We start from the raw sequence: 16,681 nt of genomic DNA on the forward strand, positions 1-16,681 counted from the left end.
AAATCCTGCTCACCAGCCTGTTACTCGCTACTGCAGCTGCACCCTGGGAATTTGCTCTTGATTTAAATTTCAGAGGTTTGGGTTGAGAACAATTTAATATTTTTTCTTGCCAGTCTTCTGTCTTCTGTGATACTTTTCCAAGTCTGTGTTAAGTTTCCCAGCTTTCCCGGCCAATCCTAGTCTGTTTTCAGTCTTATGCGATCTGTGTTCTTCATCTGAAGAAATCCCAGCGTTTTTGGGACCAGAGTTTGGACACACCTTTGACTGTCAGGATAGAGATGTTCCTTTGGGTGATGTGTTTTTTTCTCTCTGCTGTAATTTGTTTCTACACTTTTACATAGACTACACAGGATTGCAAAGATGAAGGAGCTGTCATGTAGCATGCAAAAGAGCATCAGACTTAAATGATTTGTTGTGTCATGAAGAGGAAACGTGCTGTTCATTTTACTGTTCTAATCCCTCCCTTTCTATTTTATTCTCTTTGCGTCTTTTAGGTTTTATCCTGCCTAGTGCAGATAGCCTCTGTACGCAGATCCCTCTTCAACAATGCGGAAAGAGCAAAGTTTTTATCTCATCTCGTTGATGGAGTTAAACGAATACTGGAAAACCCACAGGTGAGTATTTCAGATGCAGTCAGTGGAATTGTGTCTCTGTTTCCTCTGCATCGCGTTTCTTCACCAAAAATACTTTCTAATGTACATGTCCTACTTGTGGCACTGGGGAGAAGGGAGTAACACCTTGCTGCTCTTTGCCTTTTCCTGCTGTTTCACCATAAATCTGCGCCTCTTGTAGCTGACTGCCATATGTTGCGAAGTAGTTCTGTTTCTCAATTCTTCTCTTTTTCTCCTCTCAGAGTTTGTCAGACCCAAATAACTACCATGAGTTCTGCCGATTGCTGGCCCGATTGAAAAGCAATTACCAGTTGGGAGAGCTGGTGAAGGTGGAGAACTACCCCGAGGTCATCCGACTCATTGCCAACTTCACCGTGACCAGCCTGCAGGTACAAAGTGGTTTTACTTACCCTCAATGGGTCTTTATGCCCCTTGTCTTCTGAAACAAAATTATAACCCTCTTGTCTGTTCTTTGCCCCTTAATTCACTGTATGTTATTTTTACCAAAAAACCCTGCAGACTCTGTGACAGAATCCTGTGGTGTAGCATTGATTATTCTGTGAATTCCTGCTGAATGGAACAGGAGCAGTATGTGGGGGAAGGCAGGGTTGCTATGCCTCCAGAGTCTTTCCATGTCCTAGCAGGGGAAAAAAAAAAACCCCACAAAAATACAAACCTTGTTAAATAAGGCTTATTTTTAGAATTATGTATCACTTCACTATTAAAATGCAGTTGCAGGGATTGCGAGTAATATGAATATCATGCCATATTCCCACTGAGTTTTCCACTGGTATACAGCTTGTAATTATACCCCTGCACAGAATATGGTTTAAAAAAAAAATTGTACAGCTTACATAATACCTTTGTTTGTTAAATTTTAATATTTATCTGGAAAACAGCTTTAAACTGTACATTCTGTTTGGGGAGCTGTCTGCAGAGTGCTACAGTATGAGCTCAGTAGTAGTTTGAGACCAAAGGCTTTGGCTCAGTTACACAGCCTAGGAACTCAGGATTATCTTTCAGTCTTTACTGAATGCTGATAATACCTGCTGAATCCAGGTGTGAACTGAATTTCATTGTTAAAATTGGCAACCAGATCATTAAAGCTTTTAGATCTTGCTATATCTAGTGCTACATGAGTCAAAATAGTATGGGTAAAAGAATCAAGGCCATAACTCACTAGTTTCCTTTCCTTTTTTCTCTCTTGGCTCCTGGTAGCACTGGGAGTTCGCGCCGAACAGCGTTCACTATCTCCTAAGCTTGTGGCAGCGGCTGGCTGCATCAGTGCCCTATGTTAAAGCCACAGAGCCTCACATGCTTGAAACATACACACCAGAAGTCACAAAAGCTTACATCACATCCAGGCTGGAATCTGTGCACATCATATTGAGGTAAGGAAAGCAGAGAGGTGGCAGCACTTCAGCTTGTCGGCACCAGGGTCTAACGCAGAAGGCTCTAATGTGTTGCTTTTCTGAGTTTTGTTTTAAAAATGGGCATGACTGCAGGAAGTTTTGTGAGTCACCAAAAGATTTCTAAGGGAGGCTTACCTAAATTGCATATTCTGTTGCTTATAGAAATGAGATTTTTAAAATTTTTTTAAGCTGTTTTTTTTCAGACCTTGCTCAATCTCAAATGGCTGAGATTGATCTGAGCAGTCTCTGACATGTTATGGGTAAAATTCATCTTATCTAGCATCATACCTCCACAGCATACTGTTTAGACTCTGAATTGCCTTTGTAGCAGAGAGGAATAAGTATGCAAAGTGTGATTCGCTTCATGTTTGGATCTCTGCTGTAGGATGGCACAAATTATACCTGAAAGTTGGGGGTTTTGTTTTGGTTTTTGGGTTGGTTTTTTCCTTGCTTTGAGTGTTGGGGCAGCCTTCAGGACTCTGTTGCAGTGCCTGAATTTGTGTGGGATGAATTCTACCTTGTGTGTCTTTGTGTTTGATGAAAACAGATGGTCAAGTATAGAAAAATAATGCCTCTCTTAAGGAAGACTGATCGGCTTATACCTTTTTAGCTATCTAACAATGCAAGGGAGGAGCAGCAGGTTTAGCTAGTTCTGGAGTTCGCAATAAACTTATTGTTGAGGTTAGCGTATTTAGAGGAAAAGGCAGCTAAAACATTGAGAAAGATGGAAAGCTTTGTTATACAAAGACAACCAGACAGAGACCTTGTTCTTGGCTCTGCACGTTCTGTTCAAAGACCTGGATAAATGTTAAAGACGTAAGAAGAGCTTACTCATCCCAGTTCCTGATGGCCTTTCCACCTGAACCACTACTGTTTGTCTGATTTATGGCCACAGTTAATGATCAGATGGTTACGTCGGTCTGTATAGCTCTCCATAGTGACAAATAGTAGAGGCAGAGACTTCAGTCATTGGAATTGCTGTATGCCTGGGAAAGCCTTCTCTTTCTGATTGAAATAAGCCTCTGTTATGGGTTAAGCTATCTCTGCATTTTAAGTCCTTTTCTAATGTGCTTTCTTGCTGCTTAGGGATGGTTTGGAGGATCCGCTGGATGATACTGGCCTTGTGCAACAGCAGCTAGATCAGCTATCCACCATTGGCCGGTGCGAGTATGAGAAGACCTGTGCTCTGCTTGTGCAGCTCTTTGACCAGTCAGCCCAGTCCTACCAGGAGCTGCTGCAGAGTGCCACCGCTAGCCCTATGGATGTTGCTGTACAAGAAGGTGAGCGTGCTTGGAGGACTGTGGCCTGTAAGCTTGCAGTAGGTTGCCTGTTCTCAAAAGTACGTTTCAGAAGCCTGCATTCCTGGTGAAATCCGTAAATGGGGAGGCAGATCTCACAAACATTACCTTGGGGAGGTGCCCGTATGGTGTAGAATATTTTTGGCTGTGGACAGACACTCCCGATGCTCACAGCATTGCTGGCTGAAGATATTGCTGTCCTACAACGGACTCCATTCCTTTTTGGGGGGAATGTAGTGCATCTCCTTGCCCAGTCTTTCAGAGACAAGTTCCAAGGATGTTCCCCCATCCACAGGTGGTTAGCACTGCCTGCCCCATCCCTCTTTTGTCTGAGGCAGGATATGGAGTGCTCATTTGAACCTCCCCACTGGCTGTGGCAGAAACCTCAGTGGTTTGTTGGTAATGAGTAACTGGGAGTGGGGTTTTCAGCCAGTGCCACTGTCTGAAGGAGGGTGTCTGTCCGCAGCATTGGGTGGGTGCAGCATGGAGGTTTTGTACTTGCACAGCTGGTTGGTTTAGGAATTGCTTAACACTGGCCATAAAGAAACAGTTCCTTTGGAGGTTCAGGTGTAGCTGTTATGCCCCCTTTCTAATAATGTAGCTGGCTTCCTCTTTTGTGGGGGACTTGGGGACATCAGCACAAGTATGGAAACTGTTCCTCTTCCTTCTGAAGCAGTATTGTCTGATCTAATGCAGTACATGGGTTTTTTTGGGGGGGGGGCAAAACTCCATATGATGTTGACTTCTCCACCAGCCACATGTACTTTGAAAGAATAAACGCTGCCTGCTGGTATCTGCACATATTTAAATACACAGAATACAGTTTTACAAGAAAGTGGCTTTCTGCAGTGGAATAGCTTTAAATAATGAAAATCTTCCGGGCAGACCTGGCATTCTTGTTTCTTTACTAGAAAAGTTGTGCCTGTTCTCCACCAAGTGGCGAATTGAGTAACTTTGGTATAGATGGGGACTAGAGCAGAAAGATACTCATTGTGAATCTTGTCTTTGCCAAAATAAAATGCAAATCTCCTCAGCTTCCTCCGCGTAATGTGTGACGTCTTGGTTCTGATGTACTCTGTTGGTTTCAGGGCGTCTGACGTGGCTCGTCTATATTATCGGGGCAGTGATTGGTGGTAGGGTCTCGTTCGCCAGCACGGATGAGCAGGATGCGATGGATGGCGAGTTGGTTTGTCGGTAGGGACGCTGACTGTTTTCTAGCTGCACCACTATTGAAGTCAACAACAGAATTGCTATCGCGAAGCTGCCACCATGTTCTTCCCCTCTTTTCACTGAAAAGAACAGTGTGGAATTGGCCATCCTGAAAGAAGAGATTGGCAGCACTGCCTAGAGTCAGTCAGCAAACTTCTGCTGTGGCTTGGCTAAATTGGGAAATCTTGGGTTGTAAGAAAGAGAATGAGAGGGGAAGAGCATGTAAGAGGGGAATTCATACCAGGCTTAAATGCATGCATTGGAGTAGAATTAAATGCAAGATGGTTCTTTGCAGGGGTGGGGGGAAAAGTCTTTTTCCTAGTTTAGAAGCCAAGGTGGGTTTTGTCCATAAATACACTGTGAATGTTGTAGTTCTTCTACAACTGTTAAAACTTTATACTGTCTTCTGACACATGCTGGATTTTCAGGATTGTAAATCTTCTCCAGTGCAAGCTTTATTTGATGGATGTGAGAACATGTAGCTTACAACTCAGAAACAACCTTGAATCACACTGAAAGCTTTGTGGTCCAGAGCCTACTTGCTCTGCTTGGAAGCTAGGGCAGTAAAGGAGTTAAACTGTGAATGTATAAAGTAATCTGTAGTGGAAGCTGGCCTGTTGGTGAGCCAATAGATAACATCAAGCAGTGGCTTCCCATGTTGCTGCTGAGTTACTGAAGGGGGAACAGTGAGACCTTGTATGTATTTCGGTTACCTTTAGTGCCAAAGTATATGATACCTTTTCATAGAAGTCTATTTACATTTTATCTTCTTTCCCACTCTGTGTTTTGTGGCACTTGCGAAAAAGGTTATTGTTGCTTTTGCCCCTCGTGTTCTGCTGCATGCGTGTTACTTACCCTACAATCCCTTCATCCCTCCCTTGCCAGCAAGGTCTACTCATTGAGCCTGTGCACAGGTCACAGCATTGTTTCTGCAGGGCTCACAACAAAAGCCAAACTGAAGTGGGAGTGGTGTTTAGTCTGGCTCTTGTGAGGGGAGCAGGTAGTGGTTTCTCAGGGGGGTTTGAGAACATGATGGATCAGTCACTGGGTAAGTGACTCGAAACTCAATTCTCCACCAAATTGAGACCAAGGCCTTGCATCCCTGTTAGAAGGGATATAAAAGCCTTATAATGGCCATGCACAGAAGAGGAATGTGCCCTAGTCAGTGTTTTGTTATCAGTTTTGTCAGTTCTTGACCCAAAATGACAATGCCCACAGAAAGTAAAAAATACAGTGCACGCAGCCTGGAAACAACACCATGTGCCAGAAATCCCTTGTTTCTCCCAGTGTGCATCAGCAAGGTGTGTTTTTCCCACCTCTCTCCAGAGTGCTCCAGCTGATGAACCTGACGGACTCTCGTCTGGCGCAGGCTGGGAATGAGAAGCTGGAGCTTGCCATGCTGAGCTTCTTTGAGCAATTTCGGAAGATCTATATTGGAGATCAGGTGCAGAAGTCTTCCAAGGTAATCAGTCCCTTTGGCTATGTCTCTCTGGTGATACAAAGTCCAGTAATAGCTTCCCTTTTTAAATGAAAGCAAGTGGCATTACTTGTTTTCTCTTCTTTATAGCTGAAAATATTTAAGAGACCTGTCTACTGTGTTTTCTAGATACATGTCCAGTGTTAACATCACAAAGCCTGAGCTGTTGGTTGAAATACCATGTTCTGTATGTGTCAGGAATGAGCCAGTGACTATGACAGCCTAGAACTTGAAACCTGGGTTCAGTTTTGTTACCTGCCAGGTTTATGCTGTGACTTCAAATGAGTCCCTTAAGCCTATATACTTGTGAAAGTGTGCAAGTCACACCACTTCATACACCCGTGAGGAGCCTGAGCTTAGCAGCTGTGCCTTGCTTCCTTGGCTCTGAAGTGAAGATAAATATCCAGTCTTTTCATCACAAGACAATTGTCGATGTACTGGACTTTGAATGTCTTGGTGCCTCTTTAGAGTTGCAAAATATCTCTTTTTAAATTAAAAAAATATGTAAAGAGTGGGAATATCATTACGCCAGAATTAGGTTCTCTTCCAGTAACCCGCGACCTTCCTTCCCCACCCCAGAGACTTTGGAGCAGTGGTGTGACAAGAGGCTTGGAGTTCCAGACAAATTCACTAAGATACTGCATGTAGCTGCAGGTGGAGGAGCGCTGTTGTTATGTGCCCTTTCCCTAGGAAAAGCAAGTGCTTTGGCTTCTGTGTACAGTATCTGAACCTGCTATGACTAGCGATAGAAAAGAGTTAGCAGTGATTAGGGCAAGTATTGGTCTGGATCAGATCACAAGCATCTCTGTGTGTTGTTTGACTGATTTGGGAAAGCCCAGAGCATGCACCCTCCCAGGCATGGGTGCCACAAAGGGAGAACAAGTGAAAAACAAATAGTCTTTGATTACTTGTTTTCTTGATAGCTTTTAAATTGGTGTTATTTTTTCCCTCCAGCTGTACCGCCGTCTCTCAGAGGTCCTGGGGTTGAATGATGAGACCATGGTCCTGAGCGTCTTCATAGGAAAAATGTAAGTGTTCCTGCTTGCAGGCATCAGAGATTCCAGGGTTGATTTGAAGGTATAACCAGGAAAACTGGAATATGAGGGAGTGTCGTGCAGTCTAAAACTAGTAACATCTGGCTACTCACAAGAATTACAGGCTTTTATCAGGGCTTAAGTCACGCACAATATCCAGGATTGAATTATCCACCGTGGAGACGCAAAAATAAGCCGTACACCAGGATAATGGATTCTCTTTCCAGTGCCTGCTTAGTAAAACCAAAGTCAGAGAGAGGACAGCCTCAAGCACTCATGCCCTATCACTTGACTATTGGCAATCACCAGCCACGAAAGCTCTATGGGGAGGGGACTGCTTCTTCAAAGGTTTTCTTTGCAAATTGTGCTGTTCAGTGCCAGAGTAGCGCAAGTCATTTTTTTTAAAATTCTTCCACTCTGGTGAGCACCCTATTCGGCCTGTTCCTTGGCAGCTCTCCTCTGGACCAAACCTGTCGACTGGCTTTTTGTCATGTCTTTGGCAGCCTCTGCTAGCATTTTGAACCAATTCAGTAGCTCCGATGCTGACGCCCAGTGCCATGTGCCTGGTGATGTGCAGCCCCTAGCTCCCGCTCAACTTCTTTAGCGTCGCCCCCGTCTTTACGTGCATGGGGCCTTGCCTACCCTTGCGCGCCCTGGCTGCGCATCATCCCCAAGGGGTGAAATGGCTCTCCTGGAAGAAGCAAGGGCTACTAGAATTCTGCAGCTGACAGTGGATGGTGCAGGTGCAGAATTGCATACGTCTGCATGTAGTCACTGCCGCAGAATTCTCTTACCCTTGCTGCAGAAACCAGCCCTGGAGTGCCACAGAATTCCAAGGGCCTGGGTATGGGCCAGTGTAGCTTGGGACCCAAGTAGTGAAGATTATCTGAAGGATAATTTTCTAGTCAACCAAATGTAAGTACAGTAATTTTATACCAATATTTTGTGGCTTGTGATGTCTGTGGTTTCGGTGGAGGGTGGAGCTGATGATGTTGGGTGACTTCTGAACTGGAAGAATCCGCCGCACAGCAAAGGGGAAGCTGAGCAAGCCCCTCTGATCTGTCCTTGTTATCCTCTTCCCTAGCATCACCAACTTGAAGTACTGGGGTCGATGCGAGCCTATCACCTCCAAGACACTGCAGCTGCTCAATGACCTCTCCATTGGATATCCTTTTCAGAAGAGCTGTTGGGTGCACAAGACACTTAAACCTCAGGATGGGGGAAGAGTGACCCAGATGCTCGGCTGGAACAGGAGTACTCTGCGTGTAACAGATTCCTGAACCACTTCATCTTCTGGGTAGTGAGAAGAGCAGAGTGCAAGTGCTTGGTCAATGTCTTATCTAGCTGTTGAATTGCAGTAGATGGCTATAATATTGTAGGAGAAGGGGGTATTATTTTGGATCATAATTGCTTTGTAGCTTACCGTCCACAGTTAACTTGTTTACAGTCACAGTCTGTCGTATGGTCTTCTACTTGTCCTTCCTGACAGAGTAAATAAAAACGGTCACTGCAGGTCTCTACAGTAGAGACTTATGCAACTTGATTGCTCTTGAAATAAGAGGAAGAGAGGCTAGAACATATTGAATAATATAGACGTAAGTCCTCTTCCAGTTTTGCCCTGGAAAGTGCTTTGCAAGCATGGCAAGAAGTTTTCTGCTGACTCTGCTGCTTCCTTAACACCCCCTTTACATACAGTAGTGTTAGAAAGCTGGTGAAACTGAGCGCCGTACAGTTCATGCTGAACAATCACACGGTAAGTCCTTCACCTTCTGCTTCTTGTCTCACAGCAAACTCCTCCATCTGCCTTTGTGCATCTGAGGTAATCCCCTGATTTTAACACCTGGACATACTTTTGAAGTTTACCTGTCTCCCAGATGCTTCCGTCATATTCAATGAGCCTCTAGAAGATGTGATCTGTGTTCAATCTCTCTTTGTTCAAAGCCTGCCCTTCAATTTTGAGGGGCTGTAGTTATGTGGTACCTTTCATACCCAAGGGGTTAATGTGGGGGTGTCTTTACTCTCCACTGAAAGACAGCCATCTCCAGAGTGAAATGCAGGAGACAGCTAATACTGCTGCACATGCAGGCAGGCAGCAGTGAGCGCTGTTTGTGCAATTTAATGCAAAATATAACAGCATTTCAGTGTGCCAGCTTTCATTCTAGAAGTGCTGATTTGGAAGAAGTGCCATCACTTGCAGCGGTCAGGATAGCAGCCTTGTTTCTTGGTTGCTACCAGTATGGTACTCCCTGTGCAGATCTGGGATGCTGACTTGAAATCAAAAATGTTAGAACAAGCAGCTAGAAGCCAGCAAAGTATCAGATTCCTGACTTGCCTCTGGGAGTGTGTGGTCATCTGATGCTCCAATGCAGGAGTGATAGGACTCCCAGTACCGCATCCAGAAGTTTTGCATGGACTGGTTGAACGAGGGAGGCACTGTATTCCTACTAGCTAGGGGATATTTTGCAAGCAGTCCCACATCCGGTGTTTGGCCCAGAAGCTGCATTGTCTGGGCTGCTGTTTCTATGGAGAATGTGGGCAGAGTAACTGGGGATCTGTCTGCAGAGGGCTGGTTTTCAGCAACCTTAATGCCTAAAGGGTCCCCATGAGTAAGGGGGGCAGATTGCTTCTGGGCTGTGGTGGCAAAGCAAGACTTCCTTGTTCTTCTGGTCCTGGGGAATTCCAGGATGAAAGATGATAGCTCTGGTATCTTTGGCAGCAGATAGGACACTGCTTCGGGGCGTGCAGGCACGGTGCCTGTTGCCCTCTGGTGGCCTGTTCTCTGAGATGGCTGGCAGATGTGAAGCGGTTAGCAAGATAATCGTGCAGCTCGCTGCTGCTCATCCTTGCACAGGCTGAGAATTAGACAGGGGGGTGAGGGATCCTCAGCCCCTGATACAGGAGCCTGTTCAAGGTGGTGGTTCCCCTTCAACCCATCTCTTCTCTTCCCTTTGCAGAGTGAGCACTTTTCCTTCCTGGGCATTAACAATCAGTCCAACCTGACTGACATGAGATGTCGGACTACGTTCTACACTGCACTTGGGCGTCTTCTCATGGTGGATTTAGGTACTCGGGGCTTTTCTTGAGAACCAGAGCGAAACAGTGACACTGTGGTTTGGATGCTGGGCTCTGCAGTAGGCTAGGTCTTGCTATTTGGGGAGCTGTAGGCTCCTGCAGGAAAAGATGCTGGAATGGGAGAAGCCAAATGGGATAAGAAAAAGGAGGGGAAAGAAGCTCAAGAGTCGTTTTGATGCCATGTTGCTAGGTACAGGTAGTCCAGAGGTACACACCACCAAGGCTGGGGCTAAATTTTTCCTTCATAATATTCCAGTTGTTTTCCTGAGGTGGCAGAGTTTGTTCTAAGCCTTTTCTCTAAGTTAGATATTGGCAGCGATAGATGACCTGTCTAGAAACCTGTAGTCTCTCTGCCTCTAGCTCCATCAGCGAGCAACGTCTGAATATTTAGCACAGGCAGTACTGCAGGGCGCAGGGATGTGCAGTCTATTTCCTCCTGATTTCTCTTTTTCTTTCAGGGGAAGATGAAGATCAGTATGAGCAGTTCATGCTTCCCCTCACAGCTGCCTTTGAGACTGTGGCACAGATGTTCAGCACAAACACTTTTAATGAACAAGAGGCAAAAGTAAGTTGAGCAGGACCTTCCCTGTTATCCATGCTGTCCCTAGTCTTTCCCTTAGGGGCTTTGATATTTTCAGTTCAGACAGACAGGACAGAACAAGTAACTCCCGCAGACTGAGAGCCATTCTGCCTTCTGAACGAGACAAGTAGAAGCTGGAGGGATAGGTGCTTTTCTTTCAGTATATGGGGAAGCAGCGGTGTGCCTTGCATTCCCTTGGGGTCTAGGTGTAGTTCATGTGAGCCTCATCTGCTAGCTTTCCTTCTGTTGGGAATGAAATACCCTAGTACTGTCACTGCACTGGCTCAAATTAAAGAGGGCTTCTGGCACTGAAGAGGATGAACTGCCTAACCTGGGATTGGCATCCAGCACAGAAAGGCTGTGTTGCAGTTAGAATGGGAGGAAGGGAAGTGGCTCTGGGCTGGTGGAGCCAGGAAGGGAGAGATCCATACATGTGTTATGTTTTAACATATCTTTTCTTTTGCAATACAGAGAACTTTGGTTGGTTTGGTGAGAGACTTGAGGGGAATAGCCTTTGCCTTCAATGCCAAGACCAGCTTCATGATGCTGTTTGAGTGGATGTATCCTTCTATTGCCCTAAAACTTGAGTCATCCTGTGTGTCAGAGGGGAGAACTCTGGCTGACTGCGACCAAATGCCCTATTTTCCCTGCTAAATCATGATGGGGGTTTCTCTTCACTTTTGTAGTACTCGGTGTCCTGTCTCTAAGCCCTGAAATAGATTTGACTTGGTCTGTCTGCAACCAAGTCAACCTAGAAATCTGCTCAAAGCTGAACTGTTGGGGTTTTTCCGATTGGACCTAAAGAGATTTGACCTGTAAAGCACAAAGGCCTTTAATGGGATGCTTGCATCTGAGCAGCAACAAAAGCTTTCCTCTTGCTCACTAAAGCCAACAGCAGTTGGTATCTTTGTCCTCTTGGTGAGAGCATAGCTGCTCAAAGAGCACGGTATCTAGGCTCCAGATTTCTCTTTGGCTGGTGAAGGTCAGCTGTCTGTTGCAGTGACAGATCTTTGTATCTGTCTTCCCTTTCATTGAAAACCTTTTTGTTTCTGGTTTGTCCTAGTATAAGAAGTGTGGATGCAACTCCTTCAATAGACTTTAATTTTTTATTTTTTTTTCCCTGTGATAAAGCAGATGCCAGCAAGCAGCATCTCTGTTTAACCATGTTAAGTAAGTTGCTTTGCAAGGCTTGGGTGCAGTACACAAAATAAGCCTTTTGTAGAAGTTGTGACCTTTTTTCTTCATGCAAAGTAACAAAGTTCCTTAGCTTTCACCTTGCAGCTACCCTTCCTACATGCCAATCCTACAGCGGGCAATTGAACTCTGGTACCATGACCCAGCCTGCACTACACCTGTCCTCAAACTGATGGCTGAGTTGGTACATAATAGGTATGAACCTCCAGCATCTGAAGGCTGGCAGGGATTTGTGTCTGTCTGCTGCTTCAGCCTTTGTGTGGGTGTTGGTGCCCAGTTGCATTTTCTCTACTTTGGTCTATTTATGCTGCAAAGGCTGCCAAGGGGACAAGGGGGAAACTGGCATTCTTTCAGTAGGGAAGAAAATCTAACGGTTCAGATATCAGTCGTGTCATGACTCAGACCAAGAGACACGATCAATAAGCACTGAATTTCTTCAGCGTCTGCTTCCAAGGACAGCGCTATAAGATGGAGGCAGGCAACTCAGGTTAATATTTAAAACCTGTGTTTAAAATGAGCATTGTTCTGTCTGGCAGCCAGATGACCACTTTTGCTTTAGAGCATCAGCTCTTTTTGCCAGCAGAGAGGTACCTCTGACACTGTTCAGATAATTCATATGCTGTCTAATCTGGCAGTGAAAGGTTGCCAAGATGTTGCTCTGGCTTACAGCCAGCTGAACACAACCCTATAGGAAGGGTCCATTGTTACAGCCGAGTGGAAGGGACACAAGGTTCAGACACAGTCATTTGAGAGTTGACTTTCTGTACTGTCGGACTGTTTGCTACATCCGAGCGGCATCTTTGCAGTCTGACAACCCTTACTGGAATAAATCCATTCATTTATTTCAGAGGTGAACTGGACAACTCGCTTTGCTTCAATTGTAAGATCTATTCACTGTAGGGGAAGACATGCCAAGCTCTGAATTCTTGGTCGTGTTATGAATAGGAACTAGTCAGGCAGCCCTACAATGCTGCTTCCAAGATGTTCACTGTGTTTGTGTACAGTAGCCTAGTGACTATTGCCAAGACAGGATTTCCAGCCTCGATCTTGTAATATTCCTAACGTCTGTGAAATACAGGCCCTTTCTTCTGCGACAGCAGAGCTTGTCTGTCCCTAAGTGGCTGTGTCCTGTCTGGCTTTGGTAATGAACAGCAGTATTTTCTACCAGACCAGGGCATTTTGTTGAACTCTGGGGAGCAGCCCTGGGAGCAGGGTGCCCCAGTAGACAGCAGTGCATGGAGGTGCTGGAGTGTTAGCTTTGGTTTTACTCCCAGGTACGTCTGAGCTCCAATTTATTCCCTGTCTTTCCATTAGATCCCAACGGCTGCAGTTTGATGTGTCTTCACCGAATGGCATCCTGCTCTTCCGAGAAACGAGTAAAATGATAACTACATATGGTGAGTGTCCAGCAGGTGGGATCCAGGCAGCCTTGGTCTGCCCCTGACTCCTCCGCTTGCTTGAGGAGCGAGGGCTGGGGCACTTGCCAGCTCAGGGAGCGAGCCCAGGCTGGGAAGTAGTGCCAAATCGCTTGCTGAATGCATGCTTAGATATGGAGAGATGCTTCTGCTTGAAGTGCTGGGTGGGCAGGCAAGCAGAAGGGGCAGGGTGTTTGCCATGCAAATAAGGAAGAAAATGACAGCAACGAGCAGGAGCCCAGCTGAGCCCCTTGTGTGCAAGGTGACACAGGTGAACCTGTGAAGCAAGTGGAGAGCAATCCTGTCCTTATGCTGTCCTGTTTCCACAGCAAAATTACACGCAGTTGTGTTCTCATGGTTCCTAGTAGAGCCACACTTCTAACTTGTAACAGGTTCCTTAACCTTTGGCTGGGGAATAAGTCTTTGGTGCTCGTGGCTGACTTCTCAGTCACTCTTTATGGCTCTACTTTTGTTTTTCCTGCACCCTGGGGGAGAAGGGGTTTGTATGTGGTTGCTGAAACACTGAGTCCGCTTCTGTGCTCATGCAGGAAATCGTATCCTAACACTTGGGGAGGTTCCAAAGGATCAAGTCTATGCCTTGAAGCTCAAGGGGATTTCCATCTGTTTCTCCATGCTGAAGGCTGCACTGAGTGGGAGCTATGTCAACTTTGGGGTCTTCCGTCTGTATGGGGATGATGCACTGGACAATGCCTTGCAAACTTTTATCAAGCTTCTGCTTTCCATCCCTCACAGCGACCTTCTGGTAAGCTGACACCTGTGATTAGCAATGTAAACACATGGCTAGGGAAGACAGGGTTGGAAGATTATACAGTAAAGGAATACTTTAATCAGAGAGACGAGTGAACTTGTGCCACTTCCTGGAACCCCAGCTATAGGCACAGGCCAGCAGGAAATTACAGCTCCTGGAATGTGCAGTGGCAGGTCCTGCGTGAAGGCTGTAAGCCTACCACCTAAGGTCCCGCTGGGCAGCCCCGCTGCTCAGCTCTCCAGTGGGGTATGCTCCAAGTCTCAGCAGAGCAATTACCAAAATTATTCCTTCTCTATCTGAAAAACACTTCCTGCGAGTGAAGGATTGTTCTTCCCTGTATCGCCTGTGGGCAGAGATCTTGATGCATCAGCAATTACAGTGCAACCTGCTTGCTGAAGACATCCACCTACGGAGTCTGGCTCCTATCCAGACCTTGTGTACAGAAATCCATTTTGCGGCAGAGCTTTGAGACCCTATCAGTACAGTCATACTTGGCAAAATATCAAGGAGAGAGGGCAGCATATATTCCTCCCAAGGCTTACCTGTCTTATTACCGTAGCAGGATCTGAAAGTTGTTGTTGCCATCTCTGTGATTGCATTCAGCATGTTCTTGATTTAATATACCGGTGGCCAAACCATTGCTCTTGAGACATGCAGCTCAATTGCAGCTCTTGAGATGGGGCCACTTTGCAGGACTCCCAGGAGAGTCCCCCGCCAATCTGGAGGCTGCTGAGGGGTCCGTGGCACTGACTGCAGTGCAGGCTGCTGAGCCCAGCACTGCGCGCGTTGATTTTTATGTGATCTGGCACTCTACACGGACACCTGGAGAGACAGTTCTATCTCTGCATCTCCAGCACTGGCATCAGTCAGCTAACACTCCCCATTTAGAAAAGAGAGAAGCAGTGGGGAAAGATGTTCCGATATAACAGTGTTGGGAACCTGCTGGGCCATTGTTGCTAGAGTCTGTTTGGAAGGCTTTTGGTGGGGGAGAAGGGTGGAAAATATGTTGGCCCATAAGTTATGCTGTGAGAGAGGTTGGTTTGTTCTCTTTCCAGGAGATTCAGTAAGCAGTTTTCAGGTGATTAATGAATGGGTTGGGTCTAGCAGAAAGCCTTAACTGATGGTCACAGGCTAACCATGAGGCCTTAAAAGTCTTTCTCTCTTCCTTTCTCTGCAGGATTATCCCAAGCTCAGCCAGTCATACTATTCCTTGCTGGAAGTTCTTACCCAGGACCACATGAACTTTATAGCCAGTCTGGAGCCTCATGTAATCATGTATATTCTCTCTTCCATTTCAGAAGGCCTCACTGCACTAGGTAACTACTACTGCTCTTTGTTGTGCTCTTAGGGCTTTGATTTGGAAGTGGGGAAAGATTTTGATTGCTTTGTATTTCAGGGTAACAGATGAGTTAAGACCTTGTGAATGGGTGGAGGAGTTTCACCTCGGTTAAAGTTGGAGCATTAGAGATAGCGAATATGTCAGTGAGGAAGTTGCTGACCTCTTTAGGGTTGGGTGGTTCTTGATTGCAAAGTCTGTAAAAGGACCCAGATAAATGGTGGTGTTCCCCTGGGAGCCTGCCCAAGTGCACCTGAGCAAGGGAAATGCTGGCAGTGCCCCAATATCTCCCCCTTTCCTATTGTTGCAGACACCATGGTTTGCACAGGCTGCTGCTCCTGTTTGGACCACATTGTCACCTATCTCTTCAAGCAACTGTCTCGCAGCACCAAGAAGAGGACCACACCTCTGACCCAGGAGAGCGACCGGTTCCTGCACATTATGCAGCAGCACCCAGAGATGATTCAGCAGGTAAAGACCGAAGGCGTAGGGCCTTGTTGTGGCATGGCATGGTAAACTTCCTGATAAGCCCTGAATTTTTGTAGCATGATGTAATATGGGGGCTGCGTGCTCCCTGCTCTAGAGCCCCAGGCTTTTCCGGAGCAAAAAGGGTTTTTTGCTAGTATTGCATTTCTCTTACACATTCATCATATGGTAGGTCTGATTCAAAGCCATGCTTCAGGGCCATGGTTCTCCCTGTGCAAGGAACACCATTTTAGCATTTTAGATATGAAAGTAGCCAAAAATGAGCTTTTGTCTTTTGTTTTTTTTAAAGAGAAATACAGTTATGAGTGGTGCTGGCAGTTCATAGAAATGAAGCCAGGAAACATACCTTCAACCAGAGAGTGTGTGCTCTGCTGCTGCTTTAAAAAAAAATCAGGGTTTGTTTAAATGCCTGGAACAATAAAGTGGTACATCTGCACTCATAGCAGAGTGGGCCCCGTGGGGTCCCCATGCTTAACTGCCTAGACTTCAGCATAAGGGAACAATCTCTCTGCTGTGGCGCTTGCGTTGGGGACCACGTGAACGTTGGGTTCACAGCCTGTTGGAGCACGTGCTGCCTTGGCACCATTCATGGCTGCCTTCAGAATGGCCTCTGCAGGGTGAATTTGATATTTGAGCTTTACATGCTGGTAGCACATCTGCCATCTGTCTCCTGCCTCCACCCGCAACACCTCTGATAGGCACAGAGCTTGCTGGGATTTGTCTTCTCTCTGGGTCAGGAGCATGTGCAGTGGCAGAGGATCAATAGTGAGCCGAGACATTTTCCTGAC

General features: G+C 46.1%; 1 protein-coding gene across 3 annotated transcripts in view; it reads left to right on the plus strand.

Annotated features, from left to right (window-relative positions):
• The window catches only part of XPO7 (exportin 7), a 49,994-nt gene that overhangs the window by 30,180 nt on the left and 3,133 nt on the right, over positions 1 to 16,681 (plus strand). For 2 of the 3 annotated variants that reach the window (XM_069800963.1, XM_069800965.1), the window contains exons 9-25: positions 495 to 614; positions 854 to 1,000; positions 1,830 to 2,002; positions 3,110 to 3,303; positions 4,410 to 4,515; positions 5,857 to 5,992; positions 6,962 to 7,035; positions 8,126 to 8,206; positions 8,731 to 8,794; positions 9,996 to 10,104; positions 10,572 to 10,678; positions 11,165 to 11,253; positions 11,975 to 12,082; positions 13,202 to 13,284; positions 13,851 to 14,065; positions 15,249 to 15,387; positions 15,718 to 15,878. In XM_069800963.1, the coding sequence (XP_069657064.1) occupies positions 495 to 614; positions 854 to 1,000; positions 1,830 to 2,002; positions 3,110 to 3,303; positions 4,410 to 4,515; positions 5,857 to 5,992; positions 6,962 to 7,035; positions 8,126 to 8,206; positions 8,731 to 8,794; positions 9,996 to 10,104; positions 10,572 to 10,678; positions 11,165 to 11,253; positions 11,975 to 12,082; positions 13,202 to 13,284; positions 13,851 to 14,065; positions 15,249 to 15,387; positions 15,718 to 15,878 (2,106 nt within the window). Of the gene's footprint in view, positions 1 to 494; positions 615 to 853; positions 1,001 to 1,829; positions 2,003 to 3,109; positions 3,304 to 4,409; positions 4,516 to 5,856; positions 5,993 to 6,961; positions 7,036 to 8,125; positions 8,207 to 8,721; positions 8,795 to 9,995; positions 10,105 to 10,571; positions 10,679 to 11,164; positions 11,254 to 11,974; positions 12,083 to 13,201; positions 13,285 to 13,850; positions 14,066 to 15,248; positions 15,388 to 15,717; positions 15,879 to 16,681 lie in introns of all 3 variants that reach the window. The other variant, XM_069800964.1, reaches the window with a different exon arrangement.

The sequence above is a fragment of the Haliaeetus albicilla genome, chromosome 13, assembly GCF_947461875.1.
Source record: "Haliaeetus albicilla chromosome 13, bHalAlb1.1, whole genome shotgun sequence".
Lineage (NCBI taxonomy): Eukaryota > Metazoa > Chordata > Aves > Accipitriformes > Accipitridae > Haliaeetus > Haliaeetus albicilla.